Source organism: Condylostylus longicornis, unplaced genomic scaffold, assembly GCF_029603195.1.
Source record: "Condylostylus longicornis isolate FDR11 unplaced genomic scaffold, ASM2960319v2 ptg000022l, whole genome shotgun sequence".
NCBI classification, from domain to species: Eukaryota; Metazoa; Arthropoda; class Insecta; order Diptera; family Dolichopodidae; genus Condylostylus; species Condylostylus longicornis.
The window spans coordinates 6,422,612-6,446,811 of record NW_026577991.1 but is presented as its reverse complement, the minus strand read 5'-3'; the positions used below and the strand labels follow the sequence as shown (position 1 = coordinate 6,446,811).

The 24,200-nt window shown below is 25.5% G+C and overlaps 1 protein-coding gene across 1 annotated transcript; it reads left to right on the top strand.

The window, feature by feature from the left end:
- The first annotated feature begins 2,734 nt into the window (after window positions 1-2,734).
- Window positions 2,735-23,748, top strand: LOC129606958 (uncharacterized). The gene is made up of 10 exons (XM_055517608.1): window positions 2,735-2,831; window positions 2,898-3,055; window positions 3,273-3,338; window positions 3,399-3,497; window positions 3,551-3,711; window positions 3,787-4,087; window positions 4,148-4,259; window positions 4,527-4,796; window positions 5,001-5,740; window positions 23,713-23,748. The coding sequence occupies exons 1-10, from the start codon at window positions 2,735-2,737 to the stop codon at window positions 23,746-23,748; spliced, it is 2,040 nt and encodes a 679-aa protein (XP_055373583.1).
- Window positions 23,749-24,200: the final 452 nt, after the last annotated feature.

The following is a 24,200-nucleotide window of genomic DNA, read 5'->3' as shown; positions in this document are numbered from 1 at the left end:
AGCTTCCGATAAAATCAAATTTCCGTAACCGTACGAGTTAATATTCACTTATTTGATGAAATCCACTCGCAACAACACAATATTTCGTAAAATTACGCAATCAATTTCGAACTAACATAATTTTTTATATCGAAATTGAAATTTAAATTCCTCCGTAACATGAATTCCAATGTTATTACCAAATTTCGTAAAATAAAATTGATATTTTCACCCGTATCGTGAGTTCCGTTTATAACAACACAAAACTTGACAGCAATTACAAAAAACACGACGCTAATTCCGAACTTTGCTAACAAAATTTTATTCCGAAATTGTTAATGTAACAATCATGACTCGCATTTTTTTTGAACTCACTCCGGTATAACTGTAAATGCATCCTTAATATTTTAAAACCAATATTTAATCATATAGATATTTTTATCAATATTTTATACGCCATGATTACTTTTTAACTTTGATACACGATTTTATCATATTTTTCGTATAATTTTTTTTTTTTTCAAAACAATAATTTTTTTTTTGTATTGAAAGTATAAAAATTTAAAATAAAAATCAAATTTTCCATGTTTATGAAATAAATATTTTTTTGCACTCTCTCGCTCTCTCTCTCTCTCTCTCTCTCTCTTCAAAATATTCACAAAAATAAAAAAAAAAACACAAATATTATAAAGAACCTATTAGTATCAGATTTTTTTTCCCAGTATTGGCAAAACAAAAAAAATTTCAAAGGATAACTGCAAAATAAAAGGAAAAAAACAAAACAAAAATTACTGAAATAAAAGTTTCAAAAGCCAAATTTCTCTGTTACTTATTTTTATTTTACTATCCTACACTTTAAAACTCCTTCTATACAAATTTTTTTGTTATATGCAACCTCAATTCGTTTTAGTTTATGCTATCGGTAAAATAAGCAAAGAACAGAACCAATATAAACAATAGAAAGAGTATAAAGTTGTTCAATGCAAATTATTGAAGTGAGAGATAGAGAAGTTAAAGAGAAATGAAATTGAAAGGAGACAGAGTTGACAAATTCATGACAACTACAGGAGTAAATGTTTGTAAGAGCATTTCTTGTCAGTTGTTATTACTAGTGTGGTTTGTTTGTACAAGATTCTATCGCGATGACCCGATTATTTTGTATAAATACCTAAATTCGTTTCGACGGTACGGCTGGAATCAATGCGATGGATGGAAAAATCAATTCATTCGCTCTTCTTCACAAATTAAGTTCAAATATAAAATTGAAAGCAAACTTTGAACGCAAACTTTAAGGCAATTATAAGAGAAGATCAAAAATTACTCCTTAAAGGGAAACACAATAATTGTTGATGAAAATTGCTTGACTTAAATAATGAGTTCAATGCATAAAGTTTAACTAGAAAACCTTGTTTATTGATAAAGAGAGAGATTCAAATTGCCCTTTAGAATCTTCTTCCACTTTTAAAAAAACATTTGCTGATATTACCAATATTTTCAATAACTTCTACAGAGCACCAACAAAAAAAAAATTATAATATTTCTGTTGGCACTCAATTTGTACTCCTCTAAAGGATTATGAGAAGAAAAATGCAATAAAGAAAAAAAATTATAGGAAAATTATAACGTTACCTTTTTATGCTCTCTTCCTTCCTCTCTTTCCCTCGTGCTCTCACTAACATCGTTTTTTCTCTTATAATTCTTCTCTATTATATTACGTTTTCTCCTTCTTTAATGTCGCCTTTTGATGAGAAAACATCGACAATACAAAGCATATATAGAGCCAAGAAATATTAAACACAGCTTGAAGGCTTTCTTACAGGAGAAAGGAAATTTTTTAACAATAAGAAATAAGAAGCATTACCGCAAGACATGGCAAAAAAATGAACGACAACGAAGCAGAAAAATAGCATTTATGAAAATAACTTTTCCGCGCACCATATTGTTAAAATTACAGTACAAAAAAGAATTAAATCTATTGCCTCCGTTAATATAACAATAAATAAAATATGAATAACATATGTAAACTGTACGTGTAAAAGTATGTACAACATTAACTAATTTTAATATCAAAGTAAATTAAATTCACCTTTGCCATATAAAATTTATTGAATAAATGTGTTGAATTTATTGAGTAATTAAGGGAATTGGCAAGAATTTCGATTGAAAGAATAAGGAATTTTAAATGTCCTAGTTACAGAAAACATTATAAGATTCAGAGACACAATACAAAAGATATGAGGAAAATGAAATTCAATTAAAATTGGGAAATTCAAATTGTTGAGCGAAAATGAGAATATCGAAAACTAGGGTTTGTTGATACGTTGATATTTTTCAGAATTCTAATTTAAGTTATAAATCTTCTCCACTGACAAACCTCTTCGTAAGCTGTTGAAAGATGGCAGTGAATGAGGATAGAAATTTGGCAAACAAATACAGTAATGTGGCAAATTCTCAGACAGTAATATGACACAAATTCGACCTGTTTCCAATAACTAAGTGGTTTTATAACTATTAAAACTTTAATTACAGGAACCCTCTTGGACAAAATCTCTGGAGAACAACGACAAAATGTAAATGATTCTATAAGAATACTTCTCTTGAAACTAAAATTTTCGTGTCTCCTGTCAGAAAAAAAAATTTTTGGTTTTTAATAAAATTTAAATAAAAATATTTTTATTTTGAATGTCAAACTAATTTAAATCAATCATACTTAAAATAAATTTAAATATGAATAAAATTGTTATGAAAATTAATTATGAAAATTATGGAAGACAAAAAGATTCCATTGTATTGTTCGGAGCAAATTCAAATACCACATAAATTACCTGAAATAATGAAGGAATTCTGTAAAGGTATCTACACAATTCAAATCTTAAACAAAGATTTTTTAAAAAATCTTCGAAAAATTCCCATTTTAGCTGCCATTAAAACTCAACCACATGATATTCTTAAATGGTCAGCAGCATATTTTAGAAGTTTAGCTAATGATCAACCACCTATAATGAAAACATGTTTAGAAAGAGAAATTCGAAATAAATATCTCACAAGAGGATGTTTAAGAATGTTAATTGAACATGTAATTTACAATAATTTTATTTATATTTTGAGACGGAACTTTGAATTTCGGACTGATTGCAGTGTGTTCCATATGTTTATGCCAATTCCTTTATAGCTATAAAGCCTAATAACCGATTCATTAGAACTTTGACTTTAAAACACTTTAACATTCCTTTTCAATCAAATAGATAATTGCAATATTTTAAATAGTGCGCATCTTTTCAATAAAATTTCAGATTGGTAAAGGTTTCTTTGTACAAAAACGAGTACTACAAGCAGTTTGGGAAATGATTTTACCATTAGTAATTAAAAAATATTTTATCTACACTACTTGTTCCATTTAAAAGCAATTTAATTTTTAGGATGAATTTTATAAATTATTGAGTTTAGCTGGAATGCTTCATTGGAAAGAACTGCACTGGTTAAAATTAGTTGGAATTATGGCAGGATGGCTTTCAACTGTAAGACAAACTAAACTACTGCCAATAAAATTTAAATGCGTTCCCTTTTCTAGAATCTTAAAAATACAATGATCTTAGTATGTGATTTACTTACAAATGATTTGGAAGGAGGTATGGCAAGAATACCAATATGGATGTTTTTAACAGTTTACAATTATTTAGCTGAACTTGATTGCTCCAAAGAACAAAGAATACTTAATGGACGTAAAGTAAAGTAAGATGAACGGCAATTGAATTTAGAACAGTACGTTTGAATTAAAAATAAATTAATAATTTAATAACTTCTTAGAGACAATGGTTCTTTGGAAGAATTGATCGAACCTAATGAACTCCCTTACATAATATCATCAATTTCGCTAAAAAGATATTTAAATGAGTTATGTAATGTCAGAAAATCAAAGGAAGATGAGGATGACAAAATCGAAAGTAAAAGTATTTCAACAGAAAGCTCCATTCCGCAGACTATCTCAAATGATCAGAATGAAAACTTGTGTAAAAAAGATTTTAAAATTCTCGATGATGTTGAAAATCTAGAACAATTTTTTAAAAAATACCCGAATTTCGACGTTCTTATGTTTTATTTTAAAACGGTAAGAAAAATAATATTAAAAAATTTTTTATCACAGTTAATAAATTTGCAATGTTTAAAGCACGAAATCCGTAGAACCAAAGAAATAGAGGAAGGACCATATCATATATCTTCTTCAACTATGCAAAATGCTCAAGAAAATGAACGTAAAGTGGCCGAATTACGAGAAAGACGTGATAACCTCTACCGAGACAATCTTGTGCATAACAAAACACTGAGAGATAAAATTAAAATATTAAAGAGATATAATCCAGTATGGTCTTGGATATATGATCTTACAACATGCTTTAATTATCCTGATAAATCATATAATTTTATTGATGACAAATCAATAATTTCTGATAAAACTCCAGAATCAAAATCAGAACAAAAGATTAATATTGAAAATGAGAAAAGAAGAAAATTAACAAAATTACGTGAAAGCAATTTGAAAAAACTAGATATTATGAATAGTTCTAGTTCATCTACTGATGTAGAATACATTTCCGGGTTACAAACACAGGCTCAACACAGGAAACTCCACCCAACCAAATCATCTGTTATAGTAAAGGATAGCATTTATACGTTGTATTGCAATGAGAAATATAAAGAAGATTCTGTTGAAAAAAAACACCAACCTAAAACGACTGCTGAATTAGAAATTATTATTAATGATTTTAAAACTATATTGCATGAAAGCAGTAGTGCAGGTGATGTAACAACAAGTGAAAGTGACTTTAATTGTACCATTCCCCCAAATCTATCTAAAATATTAGAAAGAACTGGCGAAAAAACAAATATTAATGAAGAATATAATTTTATATTTGATATTTTAAATGTTGCCTTAAAACAAAATACTAAATTTGAAAATATTGATGATCTTCTTGATTATATACGCCATGAGTATTTAAAATGGTATAAATCTAACAATTTAGTTGGTCCTTACTTGGATTCTTATAATTATAATGAATGTAAGGAAAATTCTGACGATGAAATTGATTTAGATCCAGACTGGGTGAATAAAGAAACAATTTCTGAACTATCAAATGAATTAGAATTGACTGCATATAATTATGGAGTTGGTGATTATCAAGGTAGTTATGCTGACCAACAGAAATGTAATGAAAATGATATGGCCCAAGACGAAAATAAAACAGTACAAATATCACCATTAATAGAACAGAAATCAGATATTATTTCTCCATTATCAGCTCGTACATATACAAAAGAAACTTCAGCTAACTATGATAATACAATTCCTTCAACTATACCAATATCACAAGAAGGATTTATTTCACAAAAACCTCCTGAATCCTCTAGTAAAAACATTGAAAATGTATTCAATGATGACATACCAATTAATTATAAACTTAAAAAGCAAAAAGTTGACAAAGATATGATACTTGGTTTAATAAGTGATTCTAACATACCGTTCTCATCACATCTGAAGGAAGAAGAAGAAGAAATTAATTCAGATTTAAGTGAACCACCAAAATGTATTGATAAAACTGGTTATCATTCTGATGACTCATCAATATTTCCACAACAAAATGATGAAATTGATTCAAATATTAAATTTAAAGAATTTCAAAAAAATTCTCATTTATCACCTTCGATTTCTGAGGAAATAGTTCATGATTATATTATACAAGAATTACCAGGTATTGGAGGGAAAGTAATAGAAAAAATTCAATTAAAATTTATTGAATTCATTAAATTCTGTGCTTATAAACAACATGGAATGATAATGAAATCAAATTTATTAGAAAAAAAATGTCCACCTTTAGAAAATTTAAAATCATTTGAAAATATTGATACAGAAATTCAACAACCAAATAATAAATGTTGTAATAAAGAGGAACAGGAAATATTTAAATTTATTGAGAATTATTCAATTTAAATTTTGAAAATATTTAAAAATTCATTAATTGATTGAAATATCCTTTTCATAAATTTTATTAAAATAAAATCCTTTACCTTTTACTCATAAAATTTTAAAAATATTCCTTTTATCTTTCAAATACAATTGCTTTGTACTATAGGAAAATATCCTTTGAATTATGTAGAAATTAATTTCAAATTATTAAATTATAAATGTTATTATATGTATGTATATAAATATGATTACATAACTACGAACATCATAAATCAATCATGAACATTAACAGAACTTTAAAAATGGCTATTGTTACTTTTAATTAGAACGAAAGAAGTGAAAAATCTTAATGTTTTTTGACTCGATTTTAGCTTGTTTTAAAAAAATTTTTACAAGTAAATTTGCGCTTTACTTGTCCTTTCATACATATTTAGGATATTATTTTTCAATATTCAATAGCTGAAGTCGAAACCACAAGCACATGGTTAGAAAATTCACATTCAATAACACCCTTGAAAAATACCACGTTTCAATTAATTTATGAAATCGAACCCAACGCTCTTTTCAAATTGTGAAAACGTTAAAACAAAGAGACTAGCTTATTCACCTTGGAGTATGGTGAGATAGACGTACAATGTAATATTAGCAAAATGGCTGTAACGATTCTCCACTATATCTCATTAGACTATAGTTTCCTTCTACCATTAAATCGCCTTCCCTCTCAATTAATTTATAAAGGCGAACCACTATCAACACAAATTGAAATATTGAAAACGTAGAAAAAATACAAACTCGCTTATTCACCTTCAATTATGGTGAGATAGACGTACAATGTTACATTAACAAAACGACTGCAACGATCCTCTATTATGTCATTAAACTAATAATTTCTTTTATAGCTCTACCCGTCATTGAATCCTCCCTCCGTCTCTCATTAAATTTAACAAAATTTCAATTTACAATGGCTCATTTTTAAGCTATATACTATACCAAATTTATGTTCAATATCTCAAAGTGATTATTTGAACGAGCAATGCGGTGAGCTTTGATCACTGAGTTTAAGTAAAGTGTGTGCTATTTCCCAAACCCGTAATTTAATCCAAATTTATTTATTGTTACTCTTAATTTATTTCAAAATCCTTTTTAATTATAAATTTTTAATATTAATTTTATTATTACTCATCAAAAATATCAAGTTAAGAAAATCTAAATTACATTCCATTTTTATTAAATGAAACTTATAAAATGAAAATAAATAATTTTCATTTATTTTTCAAATTTTTTCCAAAAAAGAAAATAATAAGCAAAAAATTATTTGATGAATTTAAAGCCTATTTAATTTTTCATTCAATTCTCAAAATTTATTTCCCATTACAATATAACGACAGATTCTTTTCTTCCTCTAACTTCACAACACTACACTTACTATATACTTAACTATCATATTAAATATATGCCATCTCTTATTCTCCTTTAATAAAACAACAAGAAAAAATATTATCCTTTCAATTCAACTATTATAACCGAACAAAAATAAAAATTAAAATATTAAACCTAAACAGGTATGTTTTACTCTACTGCACGAAAATTTACATTACTGCACGAAATTCTAGCAACGAGTATTTTACAGTACGTTGGCTACTCAATCTTTGAGTTTTATAATACAATATTTAATATTGAAAAGTATTAGGCTTAAGTAACGCTAAGAAGGGAATTACTCAGAATATTTTTTTCGCATTATGAGTCGCTTTCAATCTGTACAAATTTTTACCAATTAAAATTGAATTTCTGAAATAACCAAAATAACGCGTAATCAGCATTTAAGTAGCCATTTGTACATAGATATCAACTATAACTTTTAACATTTGTAATTAAGCTCTGTTATACTGGATACACATTTTTGGTAGTCCCAATTAAGGTCTGAGCTCGTGTCATTGATCAGATCAAATTTATTCACATAGAAAAGCCTATCGATAACAATACTCTTTGTAGCATTTTGAGGACGAATAGGTGTTTACTTGTTTCTTATAAGCTTGTTGTAACTTCTGTGTATAGAATTCTCTTGGCTTAGCTTTATTAACAACTGAACTGAAAGTTTTATTTGAAAATTTTCACAAAGTACTACGTCTCTTTAGTCTATAAGGGTTACTACTATATGTATGTAATATGTATATTAAATACATATTACATTAATCACAAGGACTTATATAAATATCCTTTTTCCATTATATTATTATCGAAGACAGTTAAGAAATTTTTTTGAAAGAACCCAATACCAAAACTATATAGAACTATATTATATTTATATACGGGAAAAACAAAAACAATTAGAAAAGAAAGAAAAAAATTTAAAAGAAAATCTTTAATTGAAATTCCATCAACTCAAACAAATTAATAATCATCACCTTCCGGTGTTGTGAACTTGTATTTTTCCTCCTTCCACCTATATTACAGTTATTTTCTTGTAATTTTATAGAAAAAATAAAGAAAAATGTTATTTTTTTTTTCTTGTTGTTTTTCACCTTTCATTCTTCTATAATATAATATATTCTACAAATTTGAATATTAAGAAAATTATACAAAATAAATAAAAAAAAATATAGGAAAACTCAGTTGAATCTAACAAGAGAAATTCCTCCCTATTGTTTGAAGAGTATAGATAGCACACGTTTATTTGCATTATGTAGGAATGTTAAAAAGCCCTCAAAGTTTTTATTAGATTTGACGAGATTTGAGTCACTCAATATTGTCTCTTCGGTGCTGATCTCCGATATAGAGGACTTACCAAAGTAAAATAAATATATGTCGGCTCTGTCTGGAATAGGAAAATTTTTTGTATGAATGCTAGGTGTTGGTTTAGAATAAAACACTTCTGAAGTACGTTTGTGATACACTCGCTGTATGTCTCGACTCAGAGTAAATGGAATAATGAAATATTACAGAAGTGTAAGAGTCAAACCTACGTGACTAAAATGGGAATCAGAAAAAACATCTCGAACTTAACGTAAAACGGTTTAAATAAGATCAAATTCTCTATAAACGTCGTTCTCACTTTCGCTTTTTTCCATATTTGAATACATTCGTAAACAATTCTATTTTTAATTAACAAAACTAATTGTAAAAAATTCGATTATGTACAAGTTTCGGTTTAATCAATTGTCCTCAAATTTTTGTTTGATGTCACCACGTATATTAAACTCAATATGCCTCCGGATATATCTATCTGCTTCTATAAATCAATTTATACTTTAATATATAAATAATTTTTTCCTATTATATTATTTTTATTCTTATTTAAATATTTTATCAAATAATATTCCAAGCATATCATTTGCTTAATTTCGTTTTTGCAAGAGGATGATGATGATGACAACGAATAAAATCAAACAATCACCGAGAACCAACAAAAAAAAATCAAATTTACAAGCATCATCTATGTTCACACATACTATATACACATACTATATAGTTACGTTGTCGTATACAGTTACAAGGAAATATTTTACAAAAGGGACTCTCTTTTACTCAAAATACAGTACTGTACGAGATTTGCAAGACGAAAGGTGTATTATCAATTCAAATGACTATTCCGTAAAAACTCAATAATATTTTAACAGTCATATTGGTTTTTTAATCCAAACCTTCTGAATTCATTGAAAAAACTGGTCAAATCGATACATAGCCTTTATGGTTAGTAGGGTAAATGTAATAGGATTGGTAAACGTTGCAGAAACAACAAGACAGCATTTCAAAGGAGTCATTTAAAATCGAAATCCATCTCAGAATAAGAAAGACCATTCCACCCGGTTAAGTTATACCCGAGTTTTAAATAACATTGGAAGTTGAAATGGAACAGTGCATTTTCGGATATCTTACAGTAGGTAATCGGATATCGGATATTGCATAACTAATTGAAAATTCTATTTTCTCAAAAACTTTAATTTTTGTCGAAGGCATTTCTTTCTTTATTTAGCCAACTGTCAAAGACTTCCAGTTCTAAATATACCACACTAAATTTCTTGCTCTTTCATTGTAAAAATTTAAATCTATAATGAAGAATATCCTTGAAAACTGTTACAATTCTTATTTACTCTTCCGTCCGGTACTTTTCCTATGCCTCAAAAAATTCGAAATGTAAACAAGATTTTTTAATAAAATTAAAACTAAAGACTTTTTTTTCCTTTGTAGACTTAAGAAAAAGAATCCACCACTCTCTTTTCTCTTATCCACCACAATATCTTCTCTATAACCACCACTACAATTGATACTTTTTCTTCTTTGACGTTTAAAATTCAATTCTTTATGCAACGTTATCTTAGCAAATTCGACAAAAAAAAATAAACAAAAGAAGTATAAGGAACACATAGTGGTAAAGCAATAAGTAAAAATGTCAGGAAAAGAGAAAAAAAAAATAATGAAGACACCTGATGATGGTTAAAGAAAAAAAACGTACAATAACAAACAAGAAAACAAAGAGAACCAGAGAGTTAGTAAGGAAAATCTATTATTATTATTGTCATTACAGTTATATTCTATTATATTATTACTGTTATTTATTTTACTTCATTGTATATATACCGCTCATTTTATTTACATTTAACTATGGTAAAAAAAGGAAAAATTTACACAAAAACTAAAAAAAAACGGAATTCAAAAGAAATATAGAAAGGGCAAAACACAACACAAAAACAAAAAGAAAATAAAAACAGGAGTCATAAATCACTTTACATTTGAATTATTCATTAATCATCCTGGAGGACTTCATCGCGAAATTCATGTTGTACAATAGAAATTTTTTTGTAAATAACATCAACGTATATAAAGAGAAACAAAATCTATAGAAATATATACTTTTCTACAGGGAGGAAATTATGTAATGCTCATGGGTTTTGTTCATGTGAAACGTTGATCCAAAAATGAAAGGAGAATTTGGAGAAACACGGAAAAGTTTATTTTGAAAAAGGACTGTTTGAAGAACCCCGAAGAAGTTGCTCAAATTTACAAGAGGCATGGGTCTTAAAGAAGTACTCCAGACAGGACATTGAGCGCTTCTTAAGGAGGGACACGCTGCACTATCACAAGTGAAATAATTATTAGTCAACAATGCCGTATACCAATTATTTAACAACAAAATAAATAAACACGACACTGAATGCTTAGAAAGGGTACTTATCAATAACAATTCAGTCAATAACACTTTAATTGGTATACGCTATCGACTAAAAATTATAAATACGAGTACATAACGTCAATTTAATTTATTCACTTGTATGAAATCTCGTATGTATATTTTGCAATGAATTTGTGTGAAATTAGATTAAAATTTAAGGTTTTGTTCCCACTTGTATACACGAATTTTTCAAATATTTGAAATCTATTGACTCAAGAAATCTCTACCAATAGTTCGCCAACGTCAGACGCTGCAGGTCCTACAGAGATTGTTTGCGGGACGGCCTATCCTCCTGGCATGATCACCAATCAGACAGTGTCCAATGTCACCACGCCAATGTCCTGCCGGCGGAGAGATATCAAATCCCTTGTGCGATACAAGTCTAGCTTTGGCCATAACTTCCTTGCCGCGTTGATTCACCCATCTGAGATTGGGACGTTTCATCACTGCTCTGCGTAGCAGCAGTCTGTGAGAACTTAGAGGCATGCACAGGTCCCCCTATTCTAGGTAGAAGCTGAAGTGTATATAATTACAATATTTCTGTAACTTCGATATTAGGTGGTCATTTTGTAAATGCCGCACTCTGCAAATAATACTCTTTTTATAAATATTCACCTCATTCTTTTTGTTTTTTCCTTCTCATTCCACCACTACCACTGTATTTAATTTATTTTTTAATTTCATTTTGTTATGTTTATTTCTCCCCTTTTTCCGTTTTAATGTCAACAGTAGAATTTATTTCTTTATTCTATTAGTATGTTCTTATTGTAAAAATTCATTAATGGGGCTTACCTTTATTTTTATTTTTAATATAGCTACCAATATTGTATTTTATAATAAAAATCAAAAGTACACGTTTTTTATCTTCACGTTCTCTAATATTAAAACATAACATAGTTACCCTATACCGTTACCCTATATACATAGTTACCCTATATTTTCCTCTCATTTTAGAAAGTCAAATGTTTTTCTTCTCATTGTATTAAAACTCAACTCAATTCCTCTTGAAATTTCTTTTTGCTTTGTTTTATTTTTTATAAATTGTTCTGAATTCGTCCATTTTTACTTAAAGAGTTTTGTTAAATAAATTTCAATACAAGAAAAGTAAAAATATTTAAAAAAAAAAAAAAGGAGAGGAAAATCGCGATCTGAATTCCTTTACTTTTGACTTTTGAAACTATTGTAATATAAAAGAGAATTAATCTTAACTTTATAATGAATAGTTGTTTTTATTGAGTTCTTTGAATAAATATTAATATAAGAAGCTCCTTAAGAAGAGAGGTGGATTTCAAAAGAACCATTGTATTGTAGCAAGGTAATAGAATAAAAAAGCTGGGCTAAATAAAAAAATTTGAAAAGGAAAAACAAAACACTGTCAATTGTTAATTTTGCTTTTATATTTTAATTATTTTAATATGAAAATTTATGCTTTTTCCGAATAAATTCATCTATATAATAAACAAATAAAATAGTATTATGAAGCTACTACAAAAAGAGGAACACTTGCTGATTAAAACACCTAAATGTGAGTAAAATGGAAATTTACTCACTTTATGCGCCTGGAAATAATATTTTTGCCTTTTAATTTTTTTGGCAAGTAAAAAAAACCGTTCCAACGTTTCGCACATATTCTGATTTCACAGAATATTTATAAATTATTATAACACAATGGCTGGTCTGTTTTTGGGACTTTAAGGTACTACAACTATTGAGAGGCTATATAGAATGGGGGGGCAGTTTAAAATACCAGCGCTCATACTTGACTCCGCGTTTGAAATTTCCGAATGTTCTGAGAAAAGAAGTTAACACTCGAAACTGCCTTAAAATAAAACAATTCCACTTAATATGCATACAAAATTAATTAAACAAAAAAATTTTTAATTCAACACCCTTTAAGAAATTGTAAGCAAAGGTTAAGGTCATAATAAAATAATGAAAAAAAAAAAGGAATAATGTAAATTTTTAACATTTTTTCCTAACACCATAATAATTGTAAATAAATTCAAATTACATTTTCTTTTACCATCTCTTTCTTCTTATCACAAAATTTTATTTTAAAAATTTTCTTCTTTCTTCTTAAAATCAACAACAAAAGAACTTACAAAAACCATTAAAATTCTGATGAAGTGCGCGGTACTAGTTGTTCTATTCATTTAGAATTAAGAAAACAGGACAATAACAACAAGAACAACAAGTGATCCAGTTTGATTCCTTAAATTACAAATAAATCAATCTATTTTATCATATCTTCTCCTTTCAACTTATTGTTGAAATTTGAATATCAAATAAGATTCTTGGGGTAGATTATATTTAAATATGTAGTTAAAATAAAATTAAAATGTAAAAAAGAAAGAAAAGATTATTTATAAAAAGGACACACTAAGAAAACACACAGCAAAACAACAAAAAGAAAATCAAACAAACAAATGAAAAACAAAATAATCAAAATATAAAAAAAAAATGCGAGGGTTTAAATTAAAGGTGAAAAAGAATGCTATAAAAGAAAAGTTTATAAAAAAGAATGAAATGGCAATTTGATTGTGTCATTTACAAGAAGATGAGGGCAAAAAGTAAATAAATTATAGAAAAAATTAAGAAATAAAAAGTGAAAGCACTATGCAAATACAATTATTATGTATATATGTATAAAAAGATGGTAACTCTAAGGCTAAGCGTTGGATACTATATATATAAAGTAATTTAGGGATTTGGGTTGCAAAAGGATATTTTCCATTTTTTAAAATTGAATTTTAAAATTTTAAAAAATTTCGTCCAACCAAATACTCTACGAAAATTTTAAATTTTGAATACAAAAAAGAAAATGGACAAATAATAAATTGTGAGGAGGAGGGGAGTTCCAAAATCTTGTAATTTAACGAGCCGCTGTCTTTGCCAGAGAGGTGTATTATTTTGATTAAAAAATCATAGTTGTTTTCATTGTAAAAATTGCAATGACTTTAAACTTTCCAAGCACATCTTCCATATATGCAAAGTTAATATTTGCAATGAGCGCCAAAAAACAGGGCGCCATTAAAAATTTCAAAAAATAAATTAAATTTTAAAAAAATTAAAAAAAATTTTACAAATTTTCCCAATACGTGTTTTCTAAAATTTTTTTTTTCGAATTTTCGGGAACGAGGGCACTTTTCGGAACCGGACCAGGAACGGCACCAGGAATCATATTTGAATTGCAACAAAAATTGCATACTTTTAGGCGTTAACAATTTATATTATATTTAGTATAACATTATAATACACTATCAAATATTAATTTTTAAATGAGAGAAAATAAAAATAAAATAAAAGAGAATAAATAACCTGCAAGCGGTTTTAATTTCAATTTTATTTCTTTTACTTCTCAATTAAAATGAAAATTACTTTTTCGTATTTTTTTGTTGTTTTTTACTTTTAATATGTATGTTTATAGTTTCCCTCCAAGAGAGTTAAAAATGTTGACTTTTTGATGTTTGTCTTTTGTTTCTTAATTGAAATTGAATTTTTCTCTTTCTATTTTTTTTTGTTTTATTTTTTTTCTCTCTCTCTCTCTCTCTCTCTCTCTTGTAACCTGTAAAATGTTTTCTTTATACCGTTTAAATCAACCTGTCGAATAAAAGATTTCTTTCTTTTGCAAAACTGTTATACAATGGTAAATGTTTCAATTTTTTTTGTTTTGTTTATACTCTTGTAATTTTTGTTTTTTTTTTTTTTTATTTGTGGATTTTATTATTAAAAATTTTTTTTTCTTGATATTTTCTTCGTGTATAAATGATTTCAGGATCCCGCGTATAAAGTATATCTATACTGTTATATAAGAGTATATATAGCAGTTACTCGCAATTAATTTCAAGAATATTTTCAAATTAAGAATCAAAAATTGTTTTTTTTCTTTTGTATTTGGTAAAAACAAAAATTGTATGTATATTGTGTACGCAGTATATAGTATTTTAAAAATAAATAATAATAATAACAAAGAAACAAAATTACAAGAAGTCAAAAAGTTCAATTACTTTTGGAACAAAGTACATTAACTTTTTGTTATACACCATACAATGTATATGTATATCATTATAAAAGTAGTACAAAAGCGAAGTTAATTAATTTTTAATTTTCTTTAAAAATGGGTTATCCAATAATAAGCTCTTTATATTTTCAATTAAAATTAAATCATAAAATTTCAAAATTAAAAAAAAAAAAATTTAACAGAGATCGTCTCTCACTCTACTTAGCCCAATTTAAAAGTTTAGACAACAACGATTCCTGTAAACAATTCCTGTATTCGTGTAAACAATGATATTCCTGTAGTCCGTCTATGTCAAAACCTTGGAATCGCATTACATACAAATGTATTGCCAAAAGTTTTGTCTTTGACTGCGACTACTTTACGACTACTTTTTATTGAATTTCTAAATGAAAATTATTGCCTTTTATTTTTTCTTAATATTTTATGGTGTTCTCGCTAAATGCGATAGCTTTGAATTGTATGTACTCTTGTTTATTTCCCTTAGTTATATTTTGTTCTATGCATGCTTGTTTTAAGCATTTCCCAGCATCCCACTCCTTCCTTTACAAACTGATCAGCATTCTTAACACATTATGTACTAATATAATTTTGAGCTATGACGAAGCATGATGTTCTCTTCTAATACTTTCTTGCTTAAATTTTCCAATCTGTTTTGAATGTTAAATTGCATGATGGCCTTATAAAATATAATACGCATCATTTGTAAAATAATAATAATATTATTATTTATTTACTAATTTTTTTGCAAATTCTTGTGTGTTTTATGTTAAACAAGATGTAATGTTAAAATATGATAGATGTCTTCCAGAGTACGGGCTGAGAAGTCGTGATAGTCGTGAGATATTATTAACAGATAATCGATTCATACCTTATGAAATCTTAATAGACAATGAATTTCTTATCAACCACTGGAATTATCTAAATTAGACAAGATGCAATTTAAAAGGATGAATGTCCTTCAAATCAATTGGATATTTTCTATACAATCGATTATCTAACTATGCTATTAATTTCTCCAGGATCTTGTTATTAATTTCTCCAGTTGACCTTACTGGCGCATCCTTTACATTACGTTATAGATTCATGTAACTCAATAACATATACACACTATGCATAAATCTATACTTAATCCTTTTTTATTTATATCCTTTTTTTATTTTATTAATTTATCAATTTTCTTACTTTGTTTTATTAAAAATTTATTCATTCTAGTTTTTGTGATTTGTATTTTAAATAGAAAAAATAAATATTTTAATCAAAAAAACAAAGAGAAATTTTCCAAAAAAACAAAACAAAAAAAGTATTGTACTTTGAATAAAATTTAAATAATATTAAAATATCCTATAAATGTAGTATAATTATAAACACATAAACATATACCTTCTACTTGTACAATCTAGAGGAAAAACAACAAGAAAACAATAATTAGAATCTATTCTAATACTCACTTATGTATGTGTTATATAGATTTTAAAAGTAGTTATAAGTAGTCTCTGGTATATAACAATTTTATAATGGAATTAAAAAGAAAATCTCTTTACACTTTTAAATCGAATAATTTACAATTAATTATAGATAAAAAAAAAAATTTTAATTTAAATTGAATTTTTGTTATTTTAAAATTTTTGTTTTTTCTTCACAAAATATTTAATTTATATTCTAAAAATTTAAAATATACATTTTAGAACAATAATTGTATATGTAAATATAATTGTAAATAATATTTGTATAAAAGTTTATTGACCATTTTATATTGTATAACAATATTGATAATCTATATATAAAAGAAAAATAAATATACAATATATTTATTTAGGAAAAAGAGAAAACAAAGAATAATAAAACAAAATCTCAAAAATTATATTAAAAATTCTAATTAAGAAAAATTTTGTAAGAAATTTTCCATATAAGCATACTTTGTAAATATATGAGAGTCAACCACCTACGTAAACAACACTAAAATTACTGTGCATATATTGGGTGGACCATTAACAATTTAAGTGCAAGTTCTTCATTTCAGATCACAAAAATGAAGAATAAAAATTCTTATCTACCCTTAAGACGTTCTAGAAATTATATTTAATCGAGGTTAAATTAAGGTTCTGAAATGATCGTTTGATGTGACTATGACCAGCGGAAATTTAACTCATGGTTGATTTGACCAATCGTACAACACCATTTAAAATTATGGCTGAATAATATTTAATTGTGGCCTAATAGCATTTAATTGCTGCTCAATAATATTTAATTGTGGCTCAAAAATATTTAATTGTGGCTCAATAATATTTAATTGTGGCTCAATAATATTTAATTGTGGCTCAATAATATTTAAATGAGGCTCAATAATATTTAATTGTGGATCAAAAATATTTAATTGTGGCTCAATAATATTAAATTGCGGCTCAATAATATTTAAATGAGGCTCAATAATATTTAATTGTAGCTCAATGATATTTAAATGAGGCACAATAATATTTAATTTAGGCTCAATAATAAACTAAAGCTCAATAATAAATTGAGTCTCAATAATATTTAAATATCATGATTTTTCAAATAAATTTTTGAGTAATTATAAATTGTATAAAAAATATTGATCATTTACAATAATCCGTCTTTAAATTTCGACTAATTTTCAATAAAGTCGAAATTCAAAGAAAAAATTACTCTTTAGACAAGTTAGACAACATATGCTCCTTGAGTATCAAAGTATGGATGTAAGTTATGAACAATTATGAACAAATTTCCAACAATATGTTGCATAAGTATATTTGTCGAATTTTTTTTACAACACCTAACAGAACTTTGTACGGGTGGTATAGTATGGCAATGTTAAAAATGTCCGCTTGCCAAATTTCTAAGCTCTATAGCTCATTATGAGTTACAAAATATTACAACAATCCACCCATTTTTACATGAAAATATTGTATATTAGAAAAATTAATTCATGTATACCAATTTTTCTGTTTGAATGTGTTTTCTATTGTGATTTTGTGACCACTGACTATTAATTATATTACTTTAATATATTACAGAAAATATATAGATATGTTGGTGATATATGTATATGCATTTTAAATTAAATTAAAAAAAATTTAATTATATTTAAGAAATTATTTAAATATTTAAAATATTAAAATTCAATGTGGTTTGTTTTTAAAATATTTGTTAATATTTATTAAAAAAAATTATGTTTGTTCTTATATTACATTGTATATTATAGTTTAGTATAAGATCTTAAAACTTTTAAGAAAATCTATTGTACTCGTATACATATATAAAAGTTAAGAAATTATTGTTCGATTTTCCTAGACTGATGTTCGTTTTATTGAGTTAATGTACTTGGTTATAATAACAAAACTTAAACATATTTATAGTAAATAATTGATTATTAAGCAAATATTACAATTATAAAATTAATTGAATAAAAATAATATTCTCATGAAGAATTATCCTGACCTTAGCGTCATGTAGTACGCGCGTGTACTGTACAGTGCTTTCATTCAAATATCTTTAACAATTTGAAGAATCAAATAGTCTTAAAACGCTATTATTGCAACTGAAAACTTAAGCAGCGGCCTGTTTAATATACAAAAACATGCTGAACGACGCAGGACTGGTAAATAAAATATGTTCATGCATTTTACAACACAATCCACAATATTAATGGACAATATAATTAACTCAATTTTCTGTATACAAAGAAAAACTTTATTATTCCTATTATACTTAATTCTGAGTCAAAATCTTTAACTTTTCTATTATAAAATATCTTAAATTTTTATCTACAAAATTATTTTATTTTAATATTAATTGTTTGTAAAAAAATTTTCTTTAAAAAATTTTCAAAATAATTCACATTTAAATGTTACACTTAATATTTATATACAATATATAAGTACGAGTATAATACTGTTATATGAATATAAAAAGTTCAAAGTTTCTAACCTTAAAACTTAATTAATAAAAATAAAGAATGATTTTATATATGGAAAGAAAGCAAATAAAATAAAAAACAGAAGCAAAATATATACAATAGTTTCAAGCAATAAATTAACTAAAATTTATATGCAATATAGTTAAGTTTATTAAAATATAAAAGGATTCTTCTTTGTCTTCTATTAACCTTATACTGTGTCTATTCAAAATATGTATGTGATGAGCTGCATATCACCCAAAAATAAAACAAAACTATATATATAGTAAAGGAATATGCAATAAAATGCAATATTAAAATTTTGCAACAATCAACAATAGTTTTGGGAACATGTCAAAATAGTTTTGGGAAATAAAAATTTACACAATATATATCGGTATTATATATATATATATGAATATTTATAAATATATACATTATAAAAATATTTTCATATAGAATTGTAAATATTCTGTACTATTAAAATTGGAATAATACAGAGTGATTTATAGGAAAACATCTTCTCATGCCTTAAAACTGAATTTTCCCTTTTCATTATTAAAAATTCACAAATATTGAATAACACTCCAATACCAATTCTAAATGAGGCCCTATAGTGTACCAGACGAATTATTTTGTCCAAATCGAATTCAAAAAATTGAGCAAATCTTGTTGTAAGTTAAGTTTAATACTAATTACTAATTAGTACTTTAAATACTAGTTAGTAACAATGCAGCAGCGTGGGGAAGCTGTTCTCTTGCTACATTCAATTTCCTTAAAAATTCTACAAATATTTACTGTAAATTAATAACATAATAAAAAATTAAAAAAAAATTTCAAATAACCACTTCTAATAGAAAATAGAAAATTTTCCAATTGGCGCCCGATCAGGGGACAGCAAATTTTTTAATTAAAACTATTTTCCCTCCTGCTTTATTTAAAAAAATGATTTATTTTACCATCAAGCATACTGCCTTCAAATATTATTTTCCAATTTCTGAAAGTAGAAATTTTTATGAACGGAATGCTGAAGAACAAAACTGCAAAACGTAATACATATTGCCAAAAGATTACAAAAGATTACATGCAATATATTTTTAATTGTTCTATAATATCAAAACAATTCATATGATTTGATAGCGCTACTCATGTACTAAATTTGCTATATTGCGGCAAAAATTACTCACGTTTGTGATGTGCGGCAAAAATTTTGGAAACATTTGTTTACGGACATGAATATAGTTCAGTTACTTACTTTATATCGGAATATGTTATACATATTAGAAACGCAGTATGTTTATGAAATGACCGAGTAAATATTATAAAATTTTTAAAATTCTAAAAAGAAAATTTTCGACAATGTTTAATAATACATACAAAGTAATCCGCCCAAAAAACTAAATAAAATTAAAATATTTTATATTTCATCTGAATGCAATTTTCAATTTAAAAGTACATCCTGTATACCTAATGAAATATATGTATGTATAATGTAGAAATATATGTAATGTATGATATGTAAATTTGTGTATATGTATATATAATATGTATCAAATTTTGTATCAAATTGGAATAACGATATACTACAATATTTATATATACAAGAATTAAAATAACAAAAATATTATAATAGATATGAAAAGCTTATGGATGAATTTATTAGCACCTTGGGTGCAATGATGCTATGCGAAAAATTGAAAGATTTTTATCATAAATTTTCTATGCATACTAAGAGTTTTTAAATAGTATATATGTTTATATAGAATATATAAAAACTGTTATACAAAATAGAACAAACAAAAAAAAAAAGAATATAAAAGGTTTTTTTTTTTTTTTTGTATTTTAAATGAATGAAAATATTTTCAATGTATATTATATGCAAATTCAATCTATATATACCACTTTTATCTTAAAGTATCTAGTATATAAGGTTTTCTGTACATTCATTTGTATATAACAAATATGTATAAGAATATACAAAGCATATATAAACAAATAGAGCCAAAAATATAAAATGACATGATGAAATGTTGTTGAGGGATACAAGAATATTCAAATACAAAATATATTCGAAAAAAAAAATTTTTTTTTCTTTCATCCTTTATTTTTCCCATACCTACAATATACTTATAACAGTTTTCATTTTTTTCTTCTTTTTTTTTTTGTGAAATTTTCACCCTCGTTTTTTTTCTTAATCCTTATACTTAGATTTTCATCTATGCTTATTATTTTCTAAACTGTAAAATGCAAATTTTTTAAAATATCAGCAATTTATAGTAATTTTTGTTTTTTATTTTTCTTTTTCTTCTGCTCTCTATTGCTACTGCTCTTTTTTCCTTATTTTCATCTTCTTATAATTTTTATTGTAGAATAAAATTTTTTTTTTTTTGTACATCTATGTATGGGATTCGTTTTTTAATTTTCTGCTGATTCTTGTATTTTGTATAAAAGAGTTGTAGTTGATTTTTTAAAGTATAATATCTAAGTATAATATGCAAACACAAATAACACACATTATAAACAGTATAAACTTTTGTTTACACTCTTTTATTTAATGAGTTAAAGCTTAGATCAGAATGGGTTAAAAAAACTTTGAAATTATTATATTATTATCAAATAATAACAAATCATAATTGATATAAAAATAATTATGAAAAGATCTTTGAATTCTCTATGATATCGTTGAATTCTGAATATTTGTGAAAATTCAGTCCTTAATGTTAAAACTGCAAAATTTTAAAAGCTCGAAATTTAATTTGTACATGACAATTGGTGCAGTGGTTATGGCACCGTACCTTTAACCGAAAAGTCTCGGGTTCAAACCCCGGTCAGGTCATTATAAAAAATTATATTCAATATTATACAACTTAATATAATAATACTAATAAATATTGTACTAAGTATTTTTCAAATATTCATAATATTCGATATTAAAAACAAAGAAAAATTAACAGTAAATATTAATAAACTTAAATATTTAATATAAATAAAAAAAAAAACTACGGCAGGCTAGTCACCTACCTAGTTAACTGTATGACGCTATGAAACTAGGGCATGATATCATGCACTAGCCTTATGCTCCTCCTACGATTGAAGAAGGAAAGAAAAATTTAATTTGTACACAAAGCTTTGAAAATTTTGTAATTTCTAACCCCTTAAAAATAGCATTTTCAAAAATACCTTATATGTATATAAAACCTAATTTCATTTGATTTTTACAAATTTTTGTACGATTTAATTAAAATTTACCAAATTTAAATGATTTTCAATTGAATTTTTAATTAGACAAATAGGATTCACTGTAAATAATTGCAAGATTATTAAGATGTTTCAATCAAATTAACCAAATTTTTAAGACTTTCAATTGAATTTCGAGGCAAAATCCATTTCATAACAGAAAATATTTGGTATACCCGAGATTTTCGGTATGAAAAGAGTCACTACTGTTCTAATGTATAAAAATGTTTTAAAAATTTTTTATAAAACAATTGTTTAGCTTGTAATTTCTAAGACAAAGGAATATTCTGATAATTTTATCAAAAATTATTTGTTGTAAATTACAGATTAGTACAAAAAATCCCCGATTATTATAAACACTTTAAAATTACTTCGATTTTCAAATGTATTTTTGCTACATTTTTATATTTAAAATTTAATATTAAACTTAAAATTCAAATTATATAATTTAATTTTTTATTATTTATTTAATAATTTCTTATTACAAAATGACATTATAATTATTGTGCAATATACAAAAACACGGATTTTGAATTTTTAGGGCGCCACTAGACATAAATTTATTATATAACAAGATTGTAATCAATTTTACATTTTAAAACAAAAGAAAATTATTATTTTAACAATATTTTTTATTTTTTTAAATATTTTAACAAAACACATGATTTTCTATTGTATTATATTTATTCAACAATTTCTACCATAATATATACCATATTCATTTATTTGTAACCATTATTTTGTTACCATATTCGATTTATATAAAAAAAAAAGAAAGAAATGCGTTTACACGTACAACACGTTCAATTTTCAACACTAGTAAATACAATAGAGCAATCAAATTATACCCATCATATTATTATTATTATAAATTACAACAAAATCAATTAAAATTTTTTGTTGATCAACATCAATGTGAACAAATTAATATTATATTTATGTACATACATACTTATAATATATAATATAATTATCTATTTACATATTCACGCATTTGTAATAATTTTTTTAATGAAAATTTTTTTTTTCAATACTGCACAATTATTTACATTTAATTTAATTTTTTGTTTTTTACTATTATTATATACATATATACATTGTACATAAATGCGTTTTAAATAAAAATATATTTTATATTTGAGTAAATATAATTGAGTCAAAAAATATTAAAAATTAAAAAAAAAAAAATTCATTGAATCGAAATTTTATTAAATTTATTGCAATGTCCTATAATTTTTTTTCCTGAAAATGATAATTATATGATAAACTAGCATTCGGCTTTTTTTTTCCGAAAACTCGACATACAAAATTTGGTGAAATCAGATAAACTCCCTTTATTTTATATAATGCGGTCAGAAAAAATCTTACTTATGGTTTGTACCTCAAAACCTAAAACCCAAAATATTTTTTATGCTTAATGGTACTTTCAGTCATTTAGAAAGCAACAACCACACCAAAGCAGCTAAAATTATTAATCAGGGACGGTGAAATGTGTAGGTTCTTCTGATACCGCAGATACTAAATTAAAAATTATTTCTAAGTAGTAAAAATTTCTTAAAAATTATAAATTATTGAAGAAAATACAGGTAAATTGAACAACATTAAAAAAAGAAACTAAAACAAAATTTAATAAATTTCACAAGGATCTATAATTCTTCAAGCATTATATTGTTTAATAATTAAGCTACCACAGTTAGGAGAATTAAAAATGTGATAGGTTGCGCGAAATTTTCTAAAATGTTTTACATGCTGTTATAGTTTTTAAAAAAGCTCCTATAATTACAATTCTACATTATTAAAATCATTGCTTTACAGTATAAGCAAAGTTCTTATTAAACAAAGGCACTGCAATTTAGTACTATGCTAGAAGATAACCTACTTTTTTCCAACTAGTTGAGGCGAATGTAAATTTTTCGCA

Bases quoted from the DNA above. Each gene is read 5' to 3' on its own strand.
- LOC129606958 (XM_055517608.1), top strand. From the start codon at position 2,735: ATGAAAATTATGGAAGACAAAAAGATTCCATTGTATTGTTCGGAGCAA. The intron at 3,339-3,398 runs GTAATTAAAAAA...TTTAATTTTTAG, and splicing joins GGGAAATGATTTTACCATTA to GATGAATTTTATAAATTATT. The intron at 4,260-4,526 runs GTGATAACCTCT...TGAAAAAACTAG, and splicing joins GGCCGAATTACGAGAAAGAC to ATATTATGAATAGTTCTAGT.